This window comes from Maniola hyperantus, chromosome 13 (genome assembly GCF_902806685.2).
Source record: "Maniola hyperantus chromosome 13, iAphHyp1.2, whole genome shotgun sequence".
In the NCBI taxonomy this organism is placed as follows: domain Eukaryota; kingdom Metazoa; phylum Arthropoda; class Insecta; order Lepidoptera; family Nymphalidae; genus Maniola; species Maniola hyperantus.
The window spans coordinates 14,992,703-15,012,166 of NC_048548.1; the positions used below are offsets into that span (position 1 = coordinate 14,992,703).

At 42.5% G+C, this 19,464-nt stretch overlaps 2 protein-coding genes across 2 annotated transcripts in view; both read right to left on the minus strand.

The window, feature by feature from the left end:
- Positions 1-7,680: 7,680 nt before the first annotated feature.
- The window catches only part of LOC117987436 (uncharacterized), a 42,795-nt gene continuing 31,011 nt past the window's right edge, over positions 7,681-19,464 (minus strand). The window contains exon 13 of the mRNA XM_069502476.1: positions 7,681-7,857. Within this exon, the coding sequence (XP_069358577.1) occupies positions 7,681-7,857 (177 nt within the window). The remainder of the gene's footprint in view (positions 7,858-19,464) is intronic.
- On the minus strand, positions 9,933-15,685 carry LOC138403145 (uncharacterized). The gene has a single exon (XM_069502453.1). The coding sequence runs from the start codon at positions 15,053-15,055 to the stop codon at positions 13,853-13,855; it is 1,203 nt and encodes a 400-aa protein (XP_069358554.1). The 5' UTR covers positions 15,056-15,685; the 3' UTR covers positions 9,933-13,852.

Below are 19,464 nucleotides of genomic sequence, written 5' to 3' on the forward strand. Positions count from 1 at the left end.
CAGCAGTGCAGTGGAGTGGTACCATTCTACATCACGTGTAAATGCACCCTTGCCGGGGTAGTGCCAGCAGTGCAGTGGAGTGGTACCATTCTACATCACGTGTAAATGCACCCTTGCCGGGGTAGTGCCAGCAGTGCAGTGGAGTGGTACCATTCTACATCACGTGTAAATGCACCCTTGCCGGGGTAGTGCCAGCAGTGCAGTGGAGTGGTACCATTCTACATCACGTGTAAATGCACCCTTGCCGGGGTAGTGCCAGCAGTGCAGTGGAGTGGTACCATTCTACATTACGTGTAAATGCACCCTTGCCGGGGTAGTGCCAGCAGTGCAGTGGAGTGGTACCATTCTACATCACGTGTAAATGCACCCTTGCCGGGGTAGTGCCAGCAGTGCAGTGGAGTGGTACCATTCTACATCACGTGTAAATGCACCCTTGCCGGGGTAGTGCCAGCAGTGCAGTGGAGTGGTACCATTCTACATCACGTGTAAATGCACCCTTGCCGGGGTAGTGCCAGCAGTGCAGTGGAGTGGTACCATTCTACATTACGTGTAAATGCACCCTTGCCGGGGTAGTGCCAGCAGTGCAGTGGAGTGGTACCATTCTACATCACGTGTAAATGCACCCTTGCCGGGGTAGTGCCAGCAGTGCAGTGGAGTGGTACCATTCTACATCACGTGTAAATGCACCCTTGCCGGGGTAGTGCCAGCAGTGCAGTGGAGTGGTACCATTCTACCGACCAGTTAGCTTAGTATGGTTTGGCGCTCGACAATGCTGATAGTTTTCGAGTATCGAACCACCGACACATCGCATTGTTTGAGGGTTCTGGTGTCACCGCAAATGACAGGATTTGAGTCGACACGTGGCGGGTCACAAGTGTGTGTCCAGTCCATATCAATACATACTTCTTCAATTACAACATTTTGAATGCATTAATTTCATAAGCTCAGGTACTTACAATTACACAACAATGCTACAATGAGTCACCAGGTCACCAGGTCACCAGGTCACCAGGTAATCCATCAGTTGTAATACAATACGTTCAAAATGAGCAAACCTTTATTCCTAAACTCGTAACTGTATGACTATTGACAAAAATCACGAAATACGAAAATCGTTATAAAATGTCAACTCAACTAGTATTGCACAATACCGGTAGAGGTCGCTCTTTCTTAGGCCTTATTTGAGAGGGGAAAATAGATCTAGTCAATGATTTCATTGCTATAGAATAGATAATATTCACAAATAATAGGCTACTTGACACTTTTTTTAAATTGGTCTTAAATGGTTAATATTTGTCCTATTATATCAAAAAAATTAACACTATATTTTTTTGCGCCCTAAAAACCGTAAAACTTTAATTTAAAAATATATTTTTCTTAGACAGGTGAAAACACTGGTCGGCCATGTTTGGCCGATAGATTATCTGTGCTCTGACGTCATGCATTTGTAAACAACAGCATAACCTCCCAAAGTTTAATAAACATGACTTCTATACTAGTTTACATGAAAAATATAGTAATTATCGTTATTGTATCATCCGAGAAAGTAAAAAACGCATCGATAAAGACCACAGGAAAGTTGTGGATTAGAGTGCCCAGTGAAATAAATATACGTAACACGCAAAGACTTGCTTAAAGGGATCCTATATGACTAACGACTGCAACCCAAATTTATTTTTGCAAAGATCACTTTGTTGTAAGTCTTACTTAATAACTTATTCAATTTATAAAGAGAAAACGATATTTTTTTACGTTTACTATGAGTTTTTAGAAATATATAAAAACTAGCTTATGCTCGTGACTTCGCCCGCGTGGACTTCATAAATTTCAAACCTCCATTTAACCCACTCAGGGGTGGAATTTCAAAAAATCCTTTCCTAGTGGATACCTTCTCTTTACCTACAAAGAACACACCCACCAAATTTCATGTATCTAGGACCAGCTGTTTAGGCTGTGCGTTGATATATAAGTTAGTCAGGACTCTAAATTTTATATATATGGATACTACGTTAGTCCCCGCGTGACATCGGGATGACATTTCTTTGTTTACATATTTAATGACAGGTCACATCATGGCTGACAGCGTTTTCTGCGTTTCAAATAAAAATAAAAACTGTATTTTTTTAAATTGGATTTATATATCCATCCTGCGTTTTTAATAATTGTTATTGATATATTTCGTTTTCTTAAGCAAAATATTATAATAAATAATCATTTATTGGACGAAATTAGATATGAGTCAAGTAGCCTATTTGATTATAGTCCTTTGGTGTGAGGTTTCTAATAAACAACAAGGAACTTTATTTCTAGGTCCCAATGTAAAAAAATATAAATTACTAGATCCTGACTTTTTGCTACGTCCCGATGTAAAAATTAATAAAAAAATGCTTTTCCCATTCCATAATAACATAGTCCACGACAGATAGGGAACTTCTAACAAAATATCGAGGCTTCGACGTCACAGGCAGGCGTCAAATGTTAGTACATTTGACGCCGGGAGCCCTAATGTAGCCCTAATTTTCTATGATTTTATGTCACCGTAGTCTAATATTTAACATATCGTCGATTCGAGATCAAGCCGAGTATCTCACTCTATTTCACTCTGATAATAATCACTAGACATGTACTAGGTACATTCGTCACGGGAGTTCAAACATTTTTTGAAATAATGAGCTCAAAATCAGCGGCTGAAAGTTCGTCCCCTCGACAAGTGGCCCAAATGAAAACAACAACCATTTCCCTCGCCCGTGTGAACAGGCCCTTGCGTCACAATAACGGAAATATATTATTAACAGTTATAAATAATAAATTAAACATTTAAATGTTATCAACAAAACAAGCAATCGCACCAATGAAATGATTACGTGGAACTTATCGATACTTCCCCGGCGACCCTCGAGCGCCAGGCCGGGGTCACGTGGGGTCACGCGGGGTCACGTGGGGCAGGTGGCGACAGGCCCTAGCTGGGCGCGGCGCTCTTCACTTTGCTCATGATGAGGTCTATCTGCTCGTCGACCCGCGGGCTCGTGCCTCTGCAACAAGCCGTTTTATTTCACTATCGTAGTATGTCAACGGGACATTGTTGCGCGCTGCTTACGAGGTGCCCATTCACTACCAATGTTATAGCTAGCGGGGAAAACAAAGGCCGAAAGGACATTCCATATTCTAGCTGCGTATTAGAAACGAGGAAGCGAATCGCTTCGTACGAGTCGTGAAGTCTCGTCTCCATGCAAACCTTTGCGATGCCTCGCGGCTCAATGACATGGCGAGGGGGGAACCAAGTCGAATAGCTCCTTAGCATAACAAAGAGAAAATTAGGCTCATATATTGTAGTTCGTGGTGTATGTTAATAATGGCCAGCTACATTACAGCGTGGCACGGAGCAGGATATCCCGCTGTGGAGCCGGTGCTGGTGGCTCAGTACAAGTTGTAGTGCCAAAGGTCCAGTTGCTAGAACGATCGACAAGTTGCGGCAGAATAGGCACCTTTCTACGAGTGCCGACCAATACAAGTTTTAACTCTATTGAATCAACGATTTTTAAGCGCATGGGTTACGTACAGACAGACAAACATTTTTATTTTTAACCCTCGTCCCAAAACAGGGGAGATATAAGTATAAGCGGTTTGCTGGTCGGTTTGTAGCATCGTATAGCATTCATACGGATGGATCGATTTGTATGAGGGGCATTTATCGTACCTATACTTATGTTATTTTAAAGCAATACAACAGGTTTGCGTGAATTTATAGACATGCAGGCGCGCTGCCATTTTAATTGTAAACACTTTGCTCATTGAACATTACGTAATCGCCCCACCGTCATTTTGAGACAATAAAAGTGAATGCGGCGGTACGAGGAGATTATTATTCGTGTGGCTCTTGCCGAGGGCACTTCTCAGTGGATACTATGTGTATCGTACTGTAGGTTTTATTATTATCATTGTTGTTGTGACCTAATGTGGTTTCAGTTGTTAAAGGTTCAGTACTAGGTTGTGGAAAGTGACGTGATTGTGTGAATGATGGTATAGTGTGTGTTGAATAGCTGTGTATCGGTAAGTCCTTCTTGTATCGTTCCAATTTGTATTAGACAAACGTGATTGTTGTAGTTGAGGTTAATTGAACTAAGTGTGGTGTGCTAGGTTAGCTGGTTGGTCTGGGGCCGGTATGGGGATGGTTGGAGCCGGTCGCTAGGTAGGGACTTAGCTAGTGTTAGTTAGCATTGTCTACACTCATAGTAGACGTTGTTATCATGACTCATTATTATTGACGGTAGGTTAATAGTTGAGGGTAGTCTGTGATATCTCTCGTAGTGTGCAAGAATGATGTTAGTACGCCCACGAAGGCTCGGTTAATCTAAAGGTTGTATTCCTGACGTATCTGGTTAACCATTACCTAAGGTTACTTTTAGTGGTTTAGTCTTCAATCTCGATCATAATAACATACTTCTGGTGCTGACGAGCCTACATCAGAACTGGGATTACCCACACTAAGCCCACATGAGATTACCCACACTAAGCCCACATGGGATTACCCGCAGTTGCGTTAAATTTAATTTAAAGTTAAATTTAGCTCCCGTTTTTTTAATTAATGCATCCTGTAAAAAGGTTGATCATTTTCGTAACCAAACCGATGGCATAACCATGAGCTTGTTTTGTATATTGGAAATTGTATAAAAGGCTTTGTTATGATCGACGAATCATACTTTACTGATAAGACTTTAGATCAATTTTAAAACGGAATTTATTCCGTTGTGCCCACGAAAGGTTGATATTGAGGTTATGAACACATCTATGTAAAGCACGCTTAACCATCCACTAGTCATGAAGTTTCTCACCAAGATACCCGCAATTTAAATTCGCAGGTTAAAACTATAAAAAGTAGTCTTAGTCATAGTACTTTCCAATCACGCTGTTTACTGTGTGAAAAATTATGATCACAAACTGTACCTACTGTACAATAAGTTAAAACTTATCGAAAATCTAGTACAGTAATTTTCAGACTACCCGCAAATCTCAGCCAGTTGTTATAAAAACAAATTTTGATGCAGTTCAGTGTTCTTTTTGTAAAAGAGTAACCGTAATGTAGGTAGATGAGTTTTTGCTGAACAATTATTTTTGCCACGAGAGATAACAAATTGAGTTTCCCGACATAAGATTAGAAATCAATCTTCATGTGGTGTTAGATCGTTGTATGAATAGGTAGACCTGTCGTAATAAGGACAGATGTTATGTTATAGTAAGTTCATGAGTCTATCCTGGTGAGGAAGTGTCCTTCCAGATGTTATGAGTCTATCCTGGTAAGGAAGTGTCCTTCCAGATGTTATGAGTCTATCCTGGTAAGGAAGTGTCCTTCCAGATGTTATGAGTCTATCCTGGTAAGAGTGTCGTCCGGGCCAGACTCGCAAGAGTTGGTTGAGGGGACACACTTCTTCCAGATGGTGTGAGTTTATCCTGGTAAGAGTGTCGTCCGGGCCAGACTCGTAAGAGTTGGTTGAGGGGACACACTTCTTCCAGATGGTGTGAGTTTATCCTGGTAAGAGTGTCGTCCGGGCCAGACTCGTAAGAGTTGGTTGAGGGGACACACTTCTTCCAGATGGTGTGAGTTTATCCTGGTAAGAGTGTCGTCCGGGCCAGACTCGTAAGAGTTGGTTGAGGGGACACACTGCTTCCAGATGTTATGAGTCTATCCTGGTAAGGAAGTGTCCTTCCAGATGTTATGAGTCTATCCTGGTAAGAGTGTCGTCCGGGCCAGACTCGCAAGAGTTGGTTGAGGGGACACACTTCTTCCAGATGGTGTGAGTTTATCCTGGTAAGAGTGTCGTCCGGGCCAGACTCGTAAGAGTTGGTTGAGGGGACACACTTCTTCCAGATGGTGTGAGTTTATCCTGGTAAGAGTGTCGTCCGGGCCAGACTCGTAAGAGTTGGTTGAGGGGACACACTTCTTCCAGATGGTGTGAGTTTATCCTGGTAAGAGTGTCGTCCGGGCCAGACTCGTAAGAGTTGGTTGAGGGGACACACTGCTTCCAGATGTTATGAGTCTAGCCTGGTTGAGGGGTGTCGTCCGGGCCACGCTCAAAAAAGCTGGTTGGAGGGACACGCTTGCTCAGTCCAGATGATAGTTGATCCTGGTCGAATAGAACTGCGGCTTGTAGTACTTGATGATTGGAAATTGTGCGCGCTTGATCATACTAGCGCCCGAGGACGGTCGCATATCAGAATGGCCGTGATGGTGCTAGTCACACTCCGTAGTCGTGTTAAATGATGGTTGTGGAGTCAATAAACTATGTGACAGTCAAAATTAACCATAAACAAAAAAACAAAAAAAAAAAAACTTTGTTCATAAGTTTAGTTAGACGCTACCGAGTTTCTTGCTGGTTCTTCTCGCTGGGTCGTGGCGTTCCGAACCAGTGGTGGATTTGATTTAGAAGTTCAAATAAAAAAAAAACGTTTAGATAGTTAATTGATTTAGAAGTTGCAATAGCAATTGAGCTCCAATCAAATGAAGTGTGAGGAATGTAGTCAGGATGGAAGAGCGATAAATGATTTTGTGGTTATGGTTTTGACCTCACATGCTTTGTAATACTTGGCGTACGTGGACGTACGCATGTCAGAATGGCCGTGCAGGCGCGCTGCCATTTTAATTGTAAACACTTTGCTCATTGAACATTACGTAATCGCCCCACCGTCATTTTGAGACAATAAAAGTGAATGCGGCGGTACGAGGAGATTATTATTCGTGTGGCTCTTGCCGAGGGCACTTCTCAGTGGATACTATGTGTATCGTACTGTAGGTTTTATTATTATCATTGTTGTTGTGACCTAATGTGGTTTCAGTTGTTAAAGGTTCAGTACTAGGTTGTGGAAAGTGACGTGATTGTGTGAATGATGGTATAGTGTGTGTTGAATAGCTGTGTATCGGTAAGTCCTTCTTGTATCGTTCCAATTTGTATTAGACAAACGTGATTGTTGTAGTTGAGGTTAATTGAACTAAGTGTGGTGTGCTAGGTTAGCTGGTTGGTCTGGGGCCGGTATGGGGATGGTTGGAGCCGGTCGCTAGGTAGGGACTTAGCTAGTGTTAGTTAGCATTGTCTACACTCATAGTAGACGTTGTTATCATGACTCATTATTATTGACGGTAGGTTAATAGTTGAGGGTAGTCTGTGATATCTCTCGTAGTGTGCAAGAATGATGTTAGTACGCCCACGAAGGCTCGGTTAATCTAAAGGTTGTATTCCTGACGTATCTGGTTAACCATTACCTAAGGTTACTTTTAGTGGTTTAGTCTTCAATCTCGATCATAATAACATACTTCTGGTGCTGACGAGCCTATAGACATAATAACAAGTCTACGTAAACAATACATTGGAATCATCACAAACATATGTTGTTTTGAGGCGAACCGCGAGGCGCCGCGGATGTTCTCCGAGGGCGGAGTGTCTCAGGCCTCCAGCGTGTCCTCGCCCGGCGCCCACGCCACCAGCTGCAGCGCCGCCATGCACAGCTCCACGCACACCTCGTCGGACACTCACCTGAAGGCGGAGGGGTCGGGGCCCACCAGCACCACCAGCTGCGGCACCTCGGCCGAGTGGGCGGCGAGGCGCGCCACAGCGTGTCCTCGCCCGGCGCCCACGCCACCAGCTGCAGCGCCGCCATGCACAGCTCCACGCACACCTCGTCGGACACTCACCTGAAGGCGGAGGGGTCGGGGCCCACCAGCACCACCAGCTGCGGCACCTCGGCCGAGTGGGCGGCGAGGCGCGCCAGCGCCGCCAGCGCGCGCCACAGCGTGTCCTCGCCCGGCGCCCACGCCACCAGCTGCAGCGCCGCCATGCACAGCTCCACGCACACCTCGTCGAACACCTGCGACACAGTCTACCCTCGTACAGCAGTTCAATATGACGGTTGTAACACCGACTTCCCAACTCCGGAATGCTGCAGAGAATTTCTTAACAGAAAATCTCAGTAGGTAAGTTTTGACTCCATTACCTGAGCTAGCCGTTACATTCCCACACGCATAGCTCTTCACGGTGTCATTGGGTAGTATGGCACTGGCTGGCAACGGCACGGCAACGGCACGGCACCGCCGGCGGAACGACAGTAGCGGGAGGTTGAATGTGACGCGTACTGGTGATGTTACCGCACCGATGTATCATCGTCCACGGTGCCGGTGTGGTGCGGTGTGGTGCGGTGTAGTACGGTGTGGTGCGGTGTGGTACGGTGTGGTGCGGTGTGGTGCGGTGTAGTACGGTGTGGTGCGGTGTGGTGCGGTGTGGTGCGGTGTAGTACGGTGTGGTGCGGTGTGGTACGGTGTGGTGCGGTGTGGTGCGGTGTAGTACGGTGTGATGCGGTGTGGTGCGGTGTAGTGCGGTGTGGTGCGGTGTGGTGCGGTGTAGTACGGTGTGGTGCGGTGTGGTACGGTGTGGTGCGGTGTGGTACGGTGTGGTGCGGTGTGGTGCGGTGTAGTACGGTGTGGTGCGGTGTGGTGCGGTGTGGTGCGGTGTGGTGCGGTGTGGTGCGGTGTAGTACGGTGTGGTGCGGTGTAGTACGGTGTGGTGCGGTGTGGTGCGGTGTAGTACGGTGTAGTACGGTGTGGTGCGGTGTGGTGCGGTGTAGTACGGTGTGGTGCGGTGTGGTACGGTGTGGTGCGGTGTAGTACGGTGTGGTGCGGTGTGGTGCGGTGTAGTACGGTGTGGTGCGGTGTGGTGCGGTGTAGTACGGTGTGGTACGGTGTGGTGCGGTGTGGTGCGGTGTAGTACGGTGTGGTGCGGTGTAGTACGGTGTGGTACGGTGTGGTGCGGTGTGGTGCGGTGTGGTGCGGTGTGGTGCGGTGTGGTGCGGTGTAGTACGGTGTGGTGCGGTGTAGTACGGTGTGGTGCGGTGTGGTACGGTGTGGTGCGGTGTGGTGCGGTGTAGTGTGGTGCGGTGTGGTGCGGTGTGGTGCGGTGTGGTGCGGTGTGGTACGGTGTGGTACGGTGTAGTACGGTGTGGTGCGGTGTGGTGCGGTGTGGTACGGTGTGGTGCGGTGTAGTACGGTGTGGTGCGGTGTGGTACGGTGTGGTGCGGTGTGGTGCGGTGTAGTACGGTGTGGTGCGGTGTAGTACGGTGTGGTGCGGTGTGGTACGGTGTGGTACGGTGTGGTGCGGTGTAGTACGGTGTGGTGCGGTGTAGTACGGTGTGGTGCGGTGTGGTGCGGTGTGGTGCGGTGTAGTGCGGTGTGGTACGGTGTGGTGCGGTGTAGTACGGTGTGGTGCGGTGTGGTACGGTGTGGTGCGGTGTGGTGCGGTGTGGTACGGTGTGGTGCGGTGTAGTACGGTGTGGTGCGGTGTGGTGCGGTGTGGTACGGTGTGGTGCGGTGTAGTACGGTGTGGTGCGGTGTGGTACGGTGTGGTGTGGTGTGGTACGGTGTGGTGCGGTGTGGTGCGGTGTAGTACGGTGTGGTGCGGTGTAGTACGGTGTGGTGCGGTGTGGTGCGGTGTGGTACGGTGTGGTGCGGTGTGGTGCGGTGTGGTACGGTGTGGTGCGGTCTGGTGCGGTGTGGTACGGTGTGGTGCGGTGTGGTGCGGTGTAGTACGGTGTGGTGCGGTGTGGTACGGTGTGGTGCGGTGTAGTACGGTGTGGTGCGGTGTGGTACGGTGTGGTGCGGTGTGGTGCGGTGTAGTACGGTGTGGTGCGGTGTGGTGCTGTGTAGTACGGTGTGGTGCGGTGTGGTACGGTGTAGTACGGTGTGGTGCGGTGTAGTACGGTGTGGTGCGGTGTGGTGCGGTGTGGTACGGTGTGGTGCGGTGTAGTACGGTGTGGTGCGGTGTGGTACGGTGTGGTGCGGTGTGGTACGGTGTGGTGCGGTGTAGTACGGTGTGGTGCGGTGTGGTGCGGTGTGGTGCGGTGTAGTACGGTGTGGTGCGGTGTGGTACGGTGTGGTGCGGTGTGGTGATTGGTGTTGGTGATGATGATAGAAATAAAACGTCTGATCATGTTGAGCGTAAAGCGTGTAATAATCGAGAATGCATTAATACAATGTAACGTGCAACGTTAGCAGTTTTGGCGCAAGCTGGTGTTACACCGGGCTTACGGTTGGAGACACACCAAGCCTACACTACACCTCTACCGTTTTTTTTTTTTTTTTTTTTGAAAGAAAAAAAAACAAATAAAGAAATCTTACACATAAAGAACTTAATCATAAAAAGGAATAGTTCTATTCTTATGCACTAATCTAATTTTATTATCTATAATTATCTTAACATTTGGAGATACATCTTCTACCACTGGGTATGGACCTTTATATAAATTTTCTAGCTTTTTAGTATTCTCTTGCTTAACCAAAACCAAATCATCCTTTTCGTAATGGATTGGATTTATTTTTATATCATATTTAAATTTTCTTGCTTCCTTGCTTTTAATTAAATTATTTCTCGCATCACTTTGAGCTTTTTGTAATCTATATTTAAGTTCAAGAGGATAATTTTCAAAGTTATATAAAGGTTCAACTTTTGATGTCAGATTGTTAGGCAATACACATGCATGGCCAAATACTAATTCATAAGGAGTATATTTAGTTTCACTATGTACTGTTGTGTTGTACGAAAATTTCCAAAAGGGAATCCAAGAACTCCATGAATTTGGAAAACCGTTAGTTTGTATTCTAAGAAAATTACCTAACCCTTTATGTGTATTCTCTAACGCACCAATAGATTCATGATGATAAGCAGTCGATAACATTTTTTCAATACCTAAAATTGTACAAGTTTCTTTCATTATAGAACTAATAAATTCAGATCCTCTATCCGTGCCAATAATCCTTGGAACGCCGTAAGATAAAATAAATTTTTCCACAAAAATTTTAGCAACCTCTTCAGCTGATTTTGTAACTAATGGGTATGCTTCTAAATATTTTGTTAATTCGCATTGAATTGTTAGTATATATTTATATCCAAAATCATCTTTATCTATAGGACCAACAATATCTAAAAATACTTTATCTAAAGCTGAAGATGCTGTCGTAGTTACAGTTAGAGGTTCTCGAATATATCTATGATGCTTACACTTTTGACACCTAATACACTTTTTAATAAACTCGATGACATCTGTTTCCATCCCTGGCCAATAATAATACTTTTTAATATTGTTAAGTGTTCTCCTTACTCCTGCATGTCCACTTGTAGGTAACAAATGGAAATCATTTAATATAAGTTTCTTTTTATCATTATCACTTATTCTCTCCACATTATTTATTACACAAAACCTAAGATTTTCTTTATTTTTACTTTTATCATCTTTTATTTTATTTAACATTGTTTTAATCATTTTCAAGTTATCTTCATTTTTAATTATAACGAGCTCTTTTATATTTATCTCTTCACACATATCTTCCAATTCTTTCAACAAGTCGTCTCGCGTCCTTATTGATAAAGAATTTGGGTTCAAACATGAATATATAGTCAACTTTTCCTTAACGTACATGTAGTTTTTATTTCTTGAAACGCGTTTATTTAGTCTTTTATTATTTAAAATATCTAACCACTTTCTCTTATCGATTAATGTCAGTTCCGTGTCATTAGTAGTCTTTTTTAGTATCTCAACAACGTTAGGTTGATCAGTCCTTACGTTGTCTACATGTTGTCTAAATGCCGGTACGTCCTTGTTTGTAATAATATTATTATTCTCACATTCTCTCGCTTTCTTAGTCTGAGCACGTGTCATCACATTAACATTCTTCTCACTTACATACTTCTCATTCATACTCTTCAACTCATTAGATTCCACAATCATACGAGATAATGCATCTGCAGCTACATTACTCTTTCCCTTTACATACTCAACAACAAAATCATACTCTTCCAGACAAAGTCTAAATTTTGTTAAACGACTGGTAGGATTTCTCATTCCAAATAAATATATTAATGGTTTATGATCTGTTTTTATCCTGAATTTACGAGCATATAAATAAGGCCTAAAATATTTTACTGACCATACTATAGCTAGTAGTTCTTTTTCTATAATCGGGTAATTTAGTTCTGCTTTATTTAGATTTCTGCTCGCATAAGCGATTGGTTTACCGTTTTTATTGCATAATACACTACCTATTGCAAAACCTGAACTGTCTGTTTCTAAAACAAATTCATTATTTTCTGAAAAATCTGGATAACTCAATACTGGAGGATTAATTAGAATATTTTTTAATGTGTTAAAAGCTTCTTCACATTCTGATGACCAATTAAAAATTGCATCTTTTTTTGCGAGTTTATTTAGAGGTAAGACAATATCTGCAAAGTTTTTTACGAATTTTCTATAGTAGTTAGCGAATGCTACGAAACGTTTTACATCATCAGTTGATTTTGGAACCGGATAATTCTTTACCACTTTCACCTTTTCTGGATCTGGTAAAATTCCACTGTTTGAAATAACATGGCCTAAATATAAAAGTTCCTTCTTCAAAAATTCACATTTTGAAGGATTTAACTTGAGATTAACTTTTCGAAGTCTTTCAAAAATTGTAATTAAATTTTTATTATGATCTTCCAAATTTCTACCTAAAACTATTAAATCGTCTAGGTATATCAGACATTTTTCATAATTCAATCCTGCCATAGCTACTGTCATTGCTCTAGAAAAAGCACTTGGGCTGATTTTCAGACCCATAGGCAGTCTTTTCATTTGATATTGACCTTGATCAGTCGAAAAAGCAGTATACTTTCTACTTTCTGGATCTAATTCAATTTGATAATACCCTTGCGATAAATCAAGATGTGAAAAATATATGAAACCTGATAACGAATCTAGAATATCTGTGATATTGGGTAGTGGGAATTTGTCATCTTTTATATTATCATTAAGCTTTCTATAATCTATAACAACTCTCCATTTTCTTTCGCCTGTTTTATCTACCTTTTTTGGAACTATAAGTAATGGACTTGACCAATCACTAACTGACTCTTCTATGATATCATTTTTAAGTAACTCTTCAACCTGTTTTTTAATTTCTTGTTTTTGTGCAAAGGGTAACCTATATGGTTTACTATAAACCGCTGAAGTATTGTCTTTCAATTTAATGTCTTGCTTGTAAATATTCGTTACACTCAATTTATCATTTGGTAAGTGAAAAATATCACTATACTTAGCACAAATATTTTCAATTGTACTTTGTTCTTCCTTATTCAAATAAGATTCCAACTTTAATAAAGAAAATAATTCACGCGTGCGTGACGGGCTTAATAAACTAGAACTAAACTTACTTATATAATACTCATCTGCATCATGCACAATAGGCTTAATATTTCTTAAAACTACTTTATTTTCTGTTGTATTTAATATCTTAACAGGTAAACACCCATTTTTTGGCGAACAAATTGAATTCGCTATGAATACACCATTAGCCACTTCATCGCTTACAATTACGCAATCTTTATTGAGATTAGTAGGAATATACTTAATAACTTCACATCTAGGTTCTATTTCTAACACGTCATCAAAGTTAAGCGCTAATCTTACAGTACTAAATCTATTCCTTAATATTAAACACTTATTTTTATAGTTCACAATCCCACGGTATTTTAACAGAAAGTCTTGTCCTAAAATTCCAGATGAATTACATGGTAAATTACGAAACACATAAAATTTTTGTATGAATTTTTTGCCATAGCTGTAGAGATCTAAAAATACATAACCTTCTGACATAAGACCGCCACCAACTCCATGAATCTCAAACTCATCAGCATAAAATTGTGGTTGATTTCTAAGTTTATTTAATGAACTACGCTTAATAGCGCAAATTGATGCTCCAGTATCCACTAATAAGTCTACTGTCTGACCGTAACGCCTAAAATTCACCCAATTTATGCTATTTCCTGATAAAATGAATTTAGGGACGAAAAAATTTTTCTGAACTCTCGTTGTTTTCAGTTGACGAAGGAGCAGCATAATTTATTTTCCTCTGATTCCTATTTGTAAAAGCTCCTCGTGAACTCCTATTGTTATTTTGCCACTGATATGTAACACCACGACCTCGAGTTGGGTTTGCACCCCTGACCGCATTTCTGGCAGATGAAAAACCACGATTATAATAGGAATATCTTTGGGAATTATTATGAAAGTGATCGTTGTTATGATACGAATTATTATAATATGACCTTGGATAATATTGTGGCCTTCCCCTATTAAAGTTATTATAACCACGTCTACCACGAAATTGACCTCTTTGATATGTCATGAAAGGAGGAGGAGGATTCACTAAGGATTCGTCCTCCGCTGCTCTTATTGCATCTTTCAGAGTGCTATAGTTGCGTGCGGCTATGATCGTGCTTAATTTTTGGCTCCGCAATCCATCTGCAAACCGTTTTATAGCATTTTTTTCATTTAATGGCCGCAAAATTTCGTATTTTGACGGCTCTCCGTCAGCCTGTGAAATCGTTAATTCTACGAATAATTTTTCAATTTCCTGTCCAAATTCTTCAATCGACTTATTGGCCTGAACGGTCGATTGTAGTTTACTTTGTAACGCTACATCGGATTTTTTAGTTAACAGATGCAATTTCATGTCCCGCAATAAAGATTCTACATCGTCGTATTTTGTATTAAGGCGTAGCTTAGCATTACGCGAAAGGCGTGTTTTCAAGATAAAATTCACAAGTAAGCATTTAGTTTCGGTATTTAACATCGAATTATAAAGTTCAATTGCATCTATTAATTTTTGCGTAACACTTTCATCGTCGGTCATAATAGGCAACAAGTTTACCGCGGATTTCAAATCAAAACTTACCTTACTCTCCATCTTGTCTGTGGAAGTTTCCTGAAAATTACACAAATTAAAAATATCCCTATATAAACTCTCTACCTTATATTTAATTCCTAATACATATTTTTGAGTGTCCTGTGTATACTCGTTTTTATCGAATTTTTCTTGTACTATCCCTATTACTTCTAAATAACTATTATAACATTTATTTGCCTCACTGTACTTTTTCACTAACAAGTCCCCTTTTCTTCTACTAGGTCCGATTTTCACTAAATAAGTCCTTAATTGATTTAATTGCACTAATATAGTATCTAATTGTTCTAATTCCATATATTAATTTTATAAGTTCGCACTTAAGTAACAGGTGCAGTTCTCGGAAAAAGGTCACAGTACATTCCATTCACATCGTAGGTACACTGTTCACAAACACTGGGTCGGGTCACGTCGGCCAAATTTCTCGGAACGTCGCGTCGCGGGGCTCAAATATGCGCTGAAGTCACCATCTCCGGGGGCCTCGTTACAACATTCATATGGCCTGCATTCATTTCTCTTCGTAAGATATTAATTGATTTTTCTTGACATTTTTTATAAAAATACCATACAATAGCCATCATCATTATCGACAACACCACTATTAATAAAATATCACTTAATTCCAATTCCGAATAAAGTCGACTAGCGCTGGCCTCGCCATTGGCATTTTGCGCCACAACGATGGTTTCTTCTTTTGACTTGGAATATTTCTTCCCCATTTTCTACCTTCATCGCTTCTTCTCAAGTCCTTAGAGCAGGGTCGCCATGTGGTGATTGGTGTTGGTGATGATGATAGAAATAAAACGTCTGATCATGTTGAGCGTAAAGCGTGTAATAATCGAGAATGCATTAATACAATGTAACGTGCAACGTTAGCAGTTTTGGCGCAAGCTGGTGTTACACCGGGCTTACGGTTGGAGACACACCAAGCCTACACTACAACGGTGTGGTGCGGTGTGGTACGGTGTGGTGCGGTGTGGTACGGTGTGGTGCGGTGTAGTACGGTGTGGTGCGGTGTGGCGCGGTGTAGTACGGTGTGGTGCGGTGTGGTGCGGTGTGGTACGGTGTGGTGCGGTGTGGTGCGGTGTAGTACGGTGTGGTGCGGTGTGGTGCTGTGTGGTACGGTGTGGTGCGGTGTGGTGCGGTGTGGTGCGGTATGGTACGGTGTGGTGCGGTGTGGTGCGGTGTGGTGCGGTGTGGTGCGGTGTGGTGCGACCCGTACAAAATCCCGCAAATTGTCCGGATCCATCAGTTTCAGTTCTGGACGCGACGTGGGCGATCGATCAATTTATTTATCTCAGTTGGAACATCTTTACCGTTGACCAAACAATTTAACAAATTAAATTTTTCTCAGTAGAATCTGCATTCCGAACCGCTGCAGGTGGTGGTGGGCACAGTCACATACTTAGTGTAAGAGACAATAGACTATTGTCCTGTATGGAATAAATAAGTTTTGATTTAAACGACCCTGGATGCGTGTTGAACTAACTCTATCGGCCGAACAAAAATGTATAGTTTGCGATGCCTCCGAAGTCCGAATTAGCCTCATTGCATTTACAGACTAACTACTGTCCTTTACAATTCACGCCATCTCACTTCAAACGCCAGCGCGCACATCAAACAGGGTCAAATAGCAAAAGCTACTCGTGACTTCAGCACGCGACAGAAAATAATGTACATCGACCTTTAGAATGAGATAGCGGATTTCTAGAGCATTTTGTCTCGGTCGTTGAGATCCACAAAACGTCAAATAGGTCTGTATGAGTGACAGAGACAACGCTCTACAAACCCGAAATCTCATTCAAGTTCGATGTACATTATTTTCTGCCGCGTACTGTACGTAATTTCTGGCCAGTGTAGGCTTGCGACAACACACCTACACACCTACACACCTACACACCTACACACCTACACACCTACACACCTACACACCTACACACCTACACACCTACACACCTACACACCTACACACCTACACACCTACACACCTACACACCTACACACCTACACACCTACACACCTACACACCTACACACCTACACACCTACACACCTACACACCTACACACCTACACACCTACACACCTACACACCTACACACCTACACACCTACACACCTACACACCTACACACCTACACACCTACACACCTACACACCTACACACCTACACACCTACACACCTACACACCTACACACCTACACACCTACACACCTACACACCTACACACCTACACACCTACACACCTACACACCTACACACCTACACACCTACACACCTACACACCTACACACCTACACACCTACACACCTACACACCTACACACCTACACACCTACACACCTACACACCTACACACCTACACACCTACACACCTACACACCTACACACCTACACACCTACACACCTACACACCTACACACCTACACACCTACACACCTACACACCTACACACCTACACACCTACACACCTACACACCTACACACCTACACACCTACACACCTACACACCTACACACCTACACACCTACACACCTACACACCTACACACCTACACACCTACACACCTACACACCTACACACCTACACACCTACACACCTACACACCTACACACCTACACACCTACACACCTACACACCTACACACCTACACACCTACACACCTACACACCTACACACCTACACACCTACACACCTACACACCTACACACCTACACACCTACACACCTACACACCTACACACCTACACACCTACACACCTACACACCTACACACCTACACACCTACACACCTACACACCTACACACCTACACACCTACACACCTACACACCTACACACCTACACACCTACACACCTACACACCTACACACCTACACACCTACACACCTACACACCTACACACCTACACACCTACACACCTACACACCTACACACCTACATACCTACACACCTACACACCTACACACCGTGCTATCGACAACGTGATCAATGACATAGTTGGCTCAAATGGTTACCCATTCGCTTTCGCCGGAATCTGCACATTGTTTCTCTTCTGTACTGTGTATTGTTCAATCCAATGACTCCAAGTTATTTAAAAGAAAATTTCAAATTTCTAGGCCATGACAGACCAGATAGAGTTTTACGATCAGCGGGAAAACTCATTCTAGCGCCACCTACACATCGGACAAAATACTTTAGGAATTCCTTCACGGTCACTGCTATCTGTTCATGGAACGAGCGTCCCTCGCAAATCCATCGTGCTGAATCCCTTAACAAATCCATCGTGCTGAATCCCTTAACAAATCCATCGTGCTGAATCCCTTAACAAATTTAAAATTGACGTCAAAGATCATTACCTATCTCTTTGCTATCATCAGTAACGGCATAGTTTATTATTTAAATCTATATGTGTATCAGCGGCGAAGAGTCAATATAACACGATTCCTATCGGCTTCCCTTTAAGAATTGGCATAATATAGCGTAAGTAGGTACTATTCACATAAATTCCGTAATACGTTCGTAAATACAAAGGTTCGATCGTCACAAATGCTAATTTTTCTTTTGTTATTAAGTACTAATTTAAGTTAAAAACATAACAGCTAATGTAAGTAACATACACCTACGTCCTACACCTTACAAGCCGTAAAATATCGGATTCCCTAGTTAGATTTTTGCTTAGTATTTATCTCTTTCATTTCCCTAGCGAAAGCGAAATGAGCGAACTAGGTCTGTCTCGCTCTACGGTCGACTAATAAAGAGCACACCAATTTAATCTGGCCCAGTAGCGAATACGAATTTGGAACTCTGACAGGTCAGACAAATTTGACGTAAATAACTCGGTTGGATCCGAGTTACCCTATAATACCTCCAAATTAAAAATTATATTAATAGTATTGTTTTAACAGGTACATGCTACTATTTTGAGTATTTTGTATTTTGAACGGTTATTTGATATTGATACATATTTTGTTTTTGTGAAGCGGCCATGCTTGTTTGTTTTTAAAGTTGTTAGTGGTGTTTTATTTTGATATAATAAATTGGGGATGTGATTAATAACTTATAAGTGTAAGTTCACGGTAATTTTGATTCAGTTTGGTAAGCCAAAATCAGATATGGCCTTAATTCACATAGATTGTTGTTTAACAGATTTCTTGTTACGTAACGATAGTAATTTTTCTAAAATCGAACAGCTGATATTCTTGTAGGTAAGTACGTTTCCGGCTTCCCTTTATCAGATTTTCACCCTTCGCCACTGATGTGTATATATATCTATGTAGTCTTATGTATGTCTATTATATTTTATTTGTATGTATTAGTGTATTAATAATATGTATTTTATATTCTTATTATACTATTATTATTTTATATTTATATTATACTCAAGCTGAATCAGAGGTACTCTCTGAAGATTGTACAAGCCTATGCACCCACGTCGGCATACTCCGACGAAGAAGTGGAGGCCTTCTATGAGGACATCTCGATGGCCATGGATAGAACAACTAAGACCCACTTCGTCGTAATTATGGGAGACTTCAACTCTAAGGTACGTACGGAGTACAAGAAGACGGCGAATCAAAAATGGGACCATATGGTTTTGGCACCAGAAGCCACAGGGGCCAAATGCTAGTCCACTTCCTAGAGCGGAAAGGACTATTCTTAATGAACTCGTTCTTTAAGAAGAAGCCCTCTAGAAAGTGGACATGGCATA

What these genes read in the sequence shown, in the direction of transcription:
- LOC138403145 (XM_069502453.1), bottom strand. Translation starts at nt 15,055, where the DNA reads ATGGAATTAGAACAATTAGATACTATATTAGTGCAATTAAATCAATTA.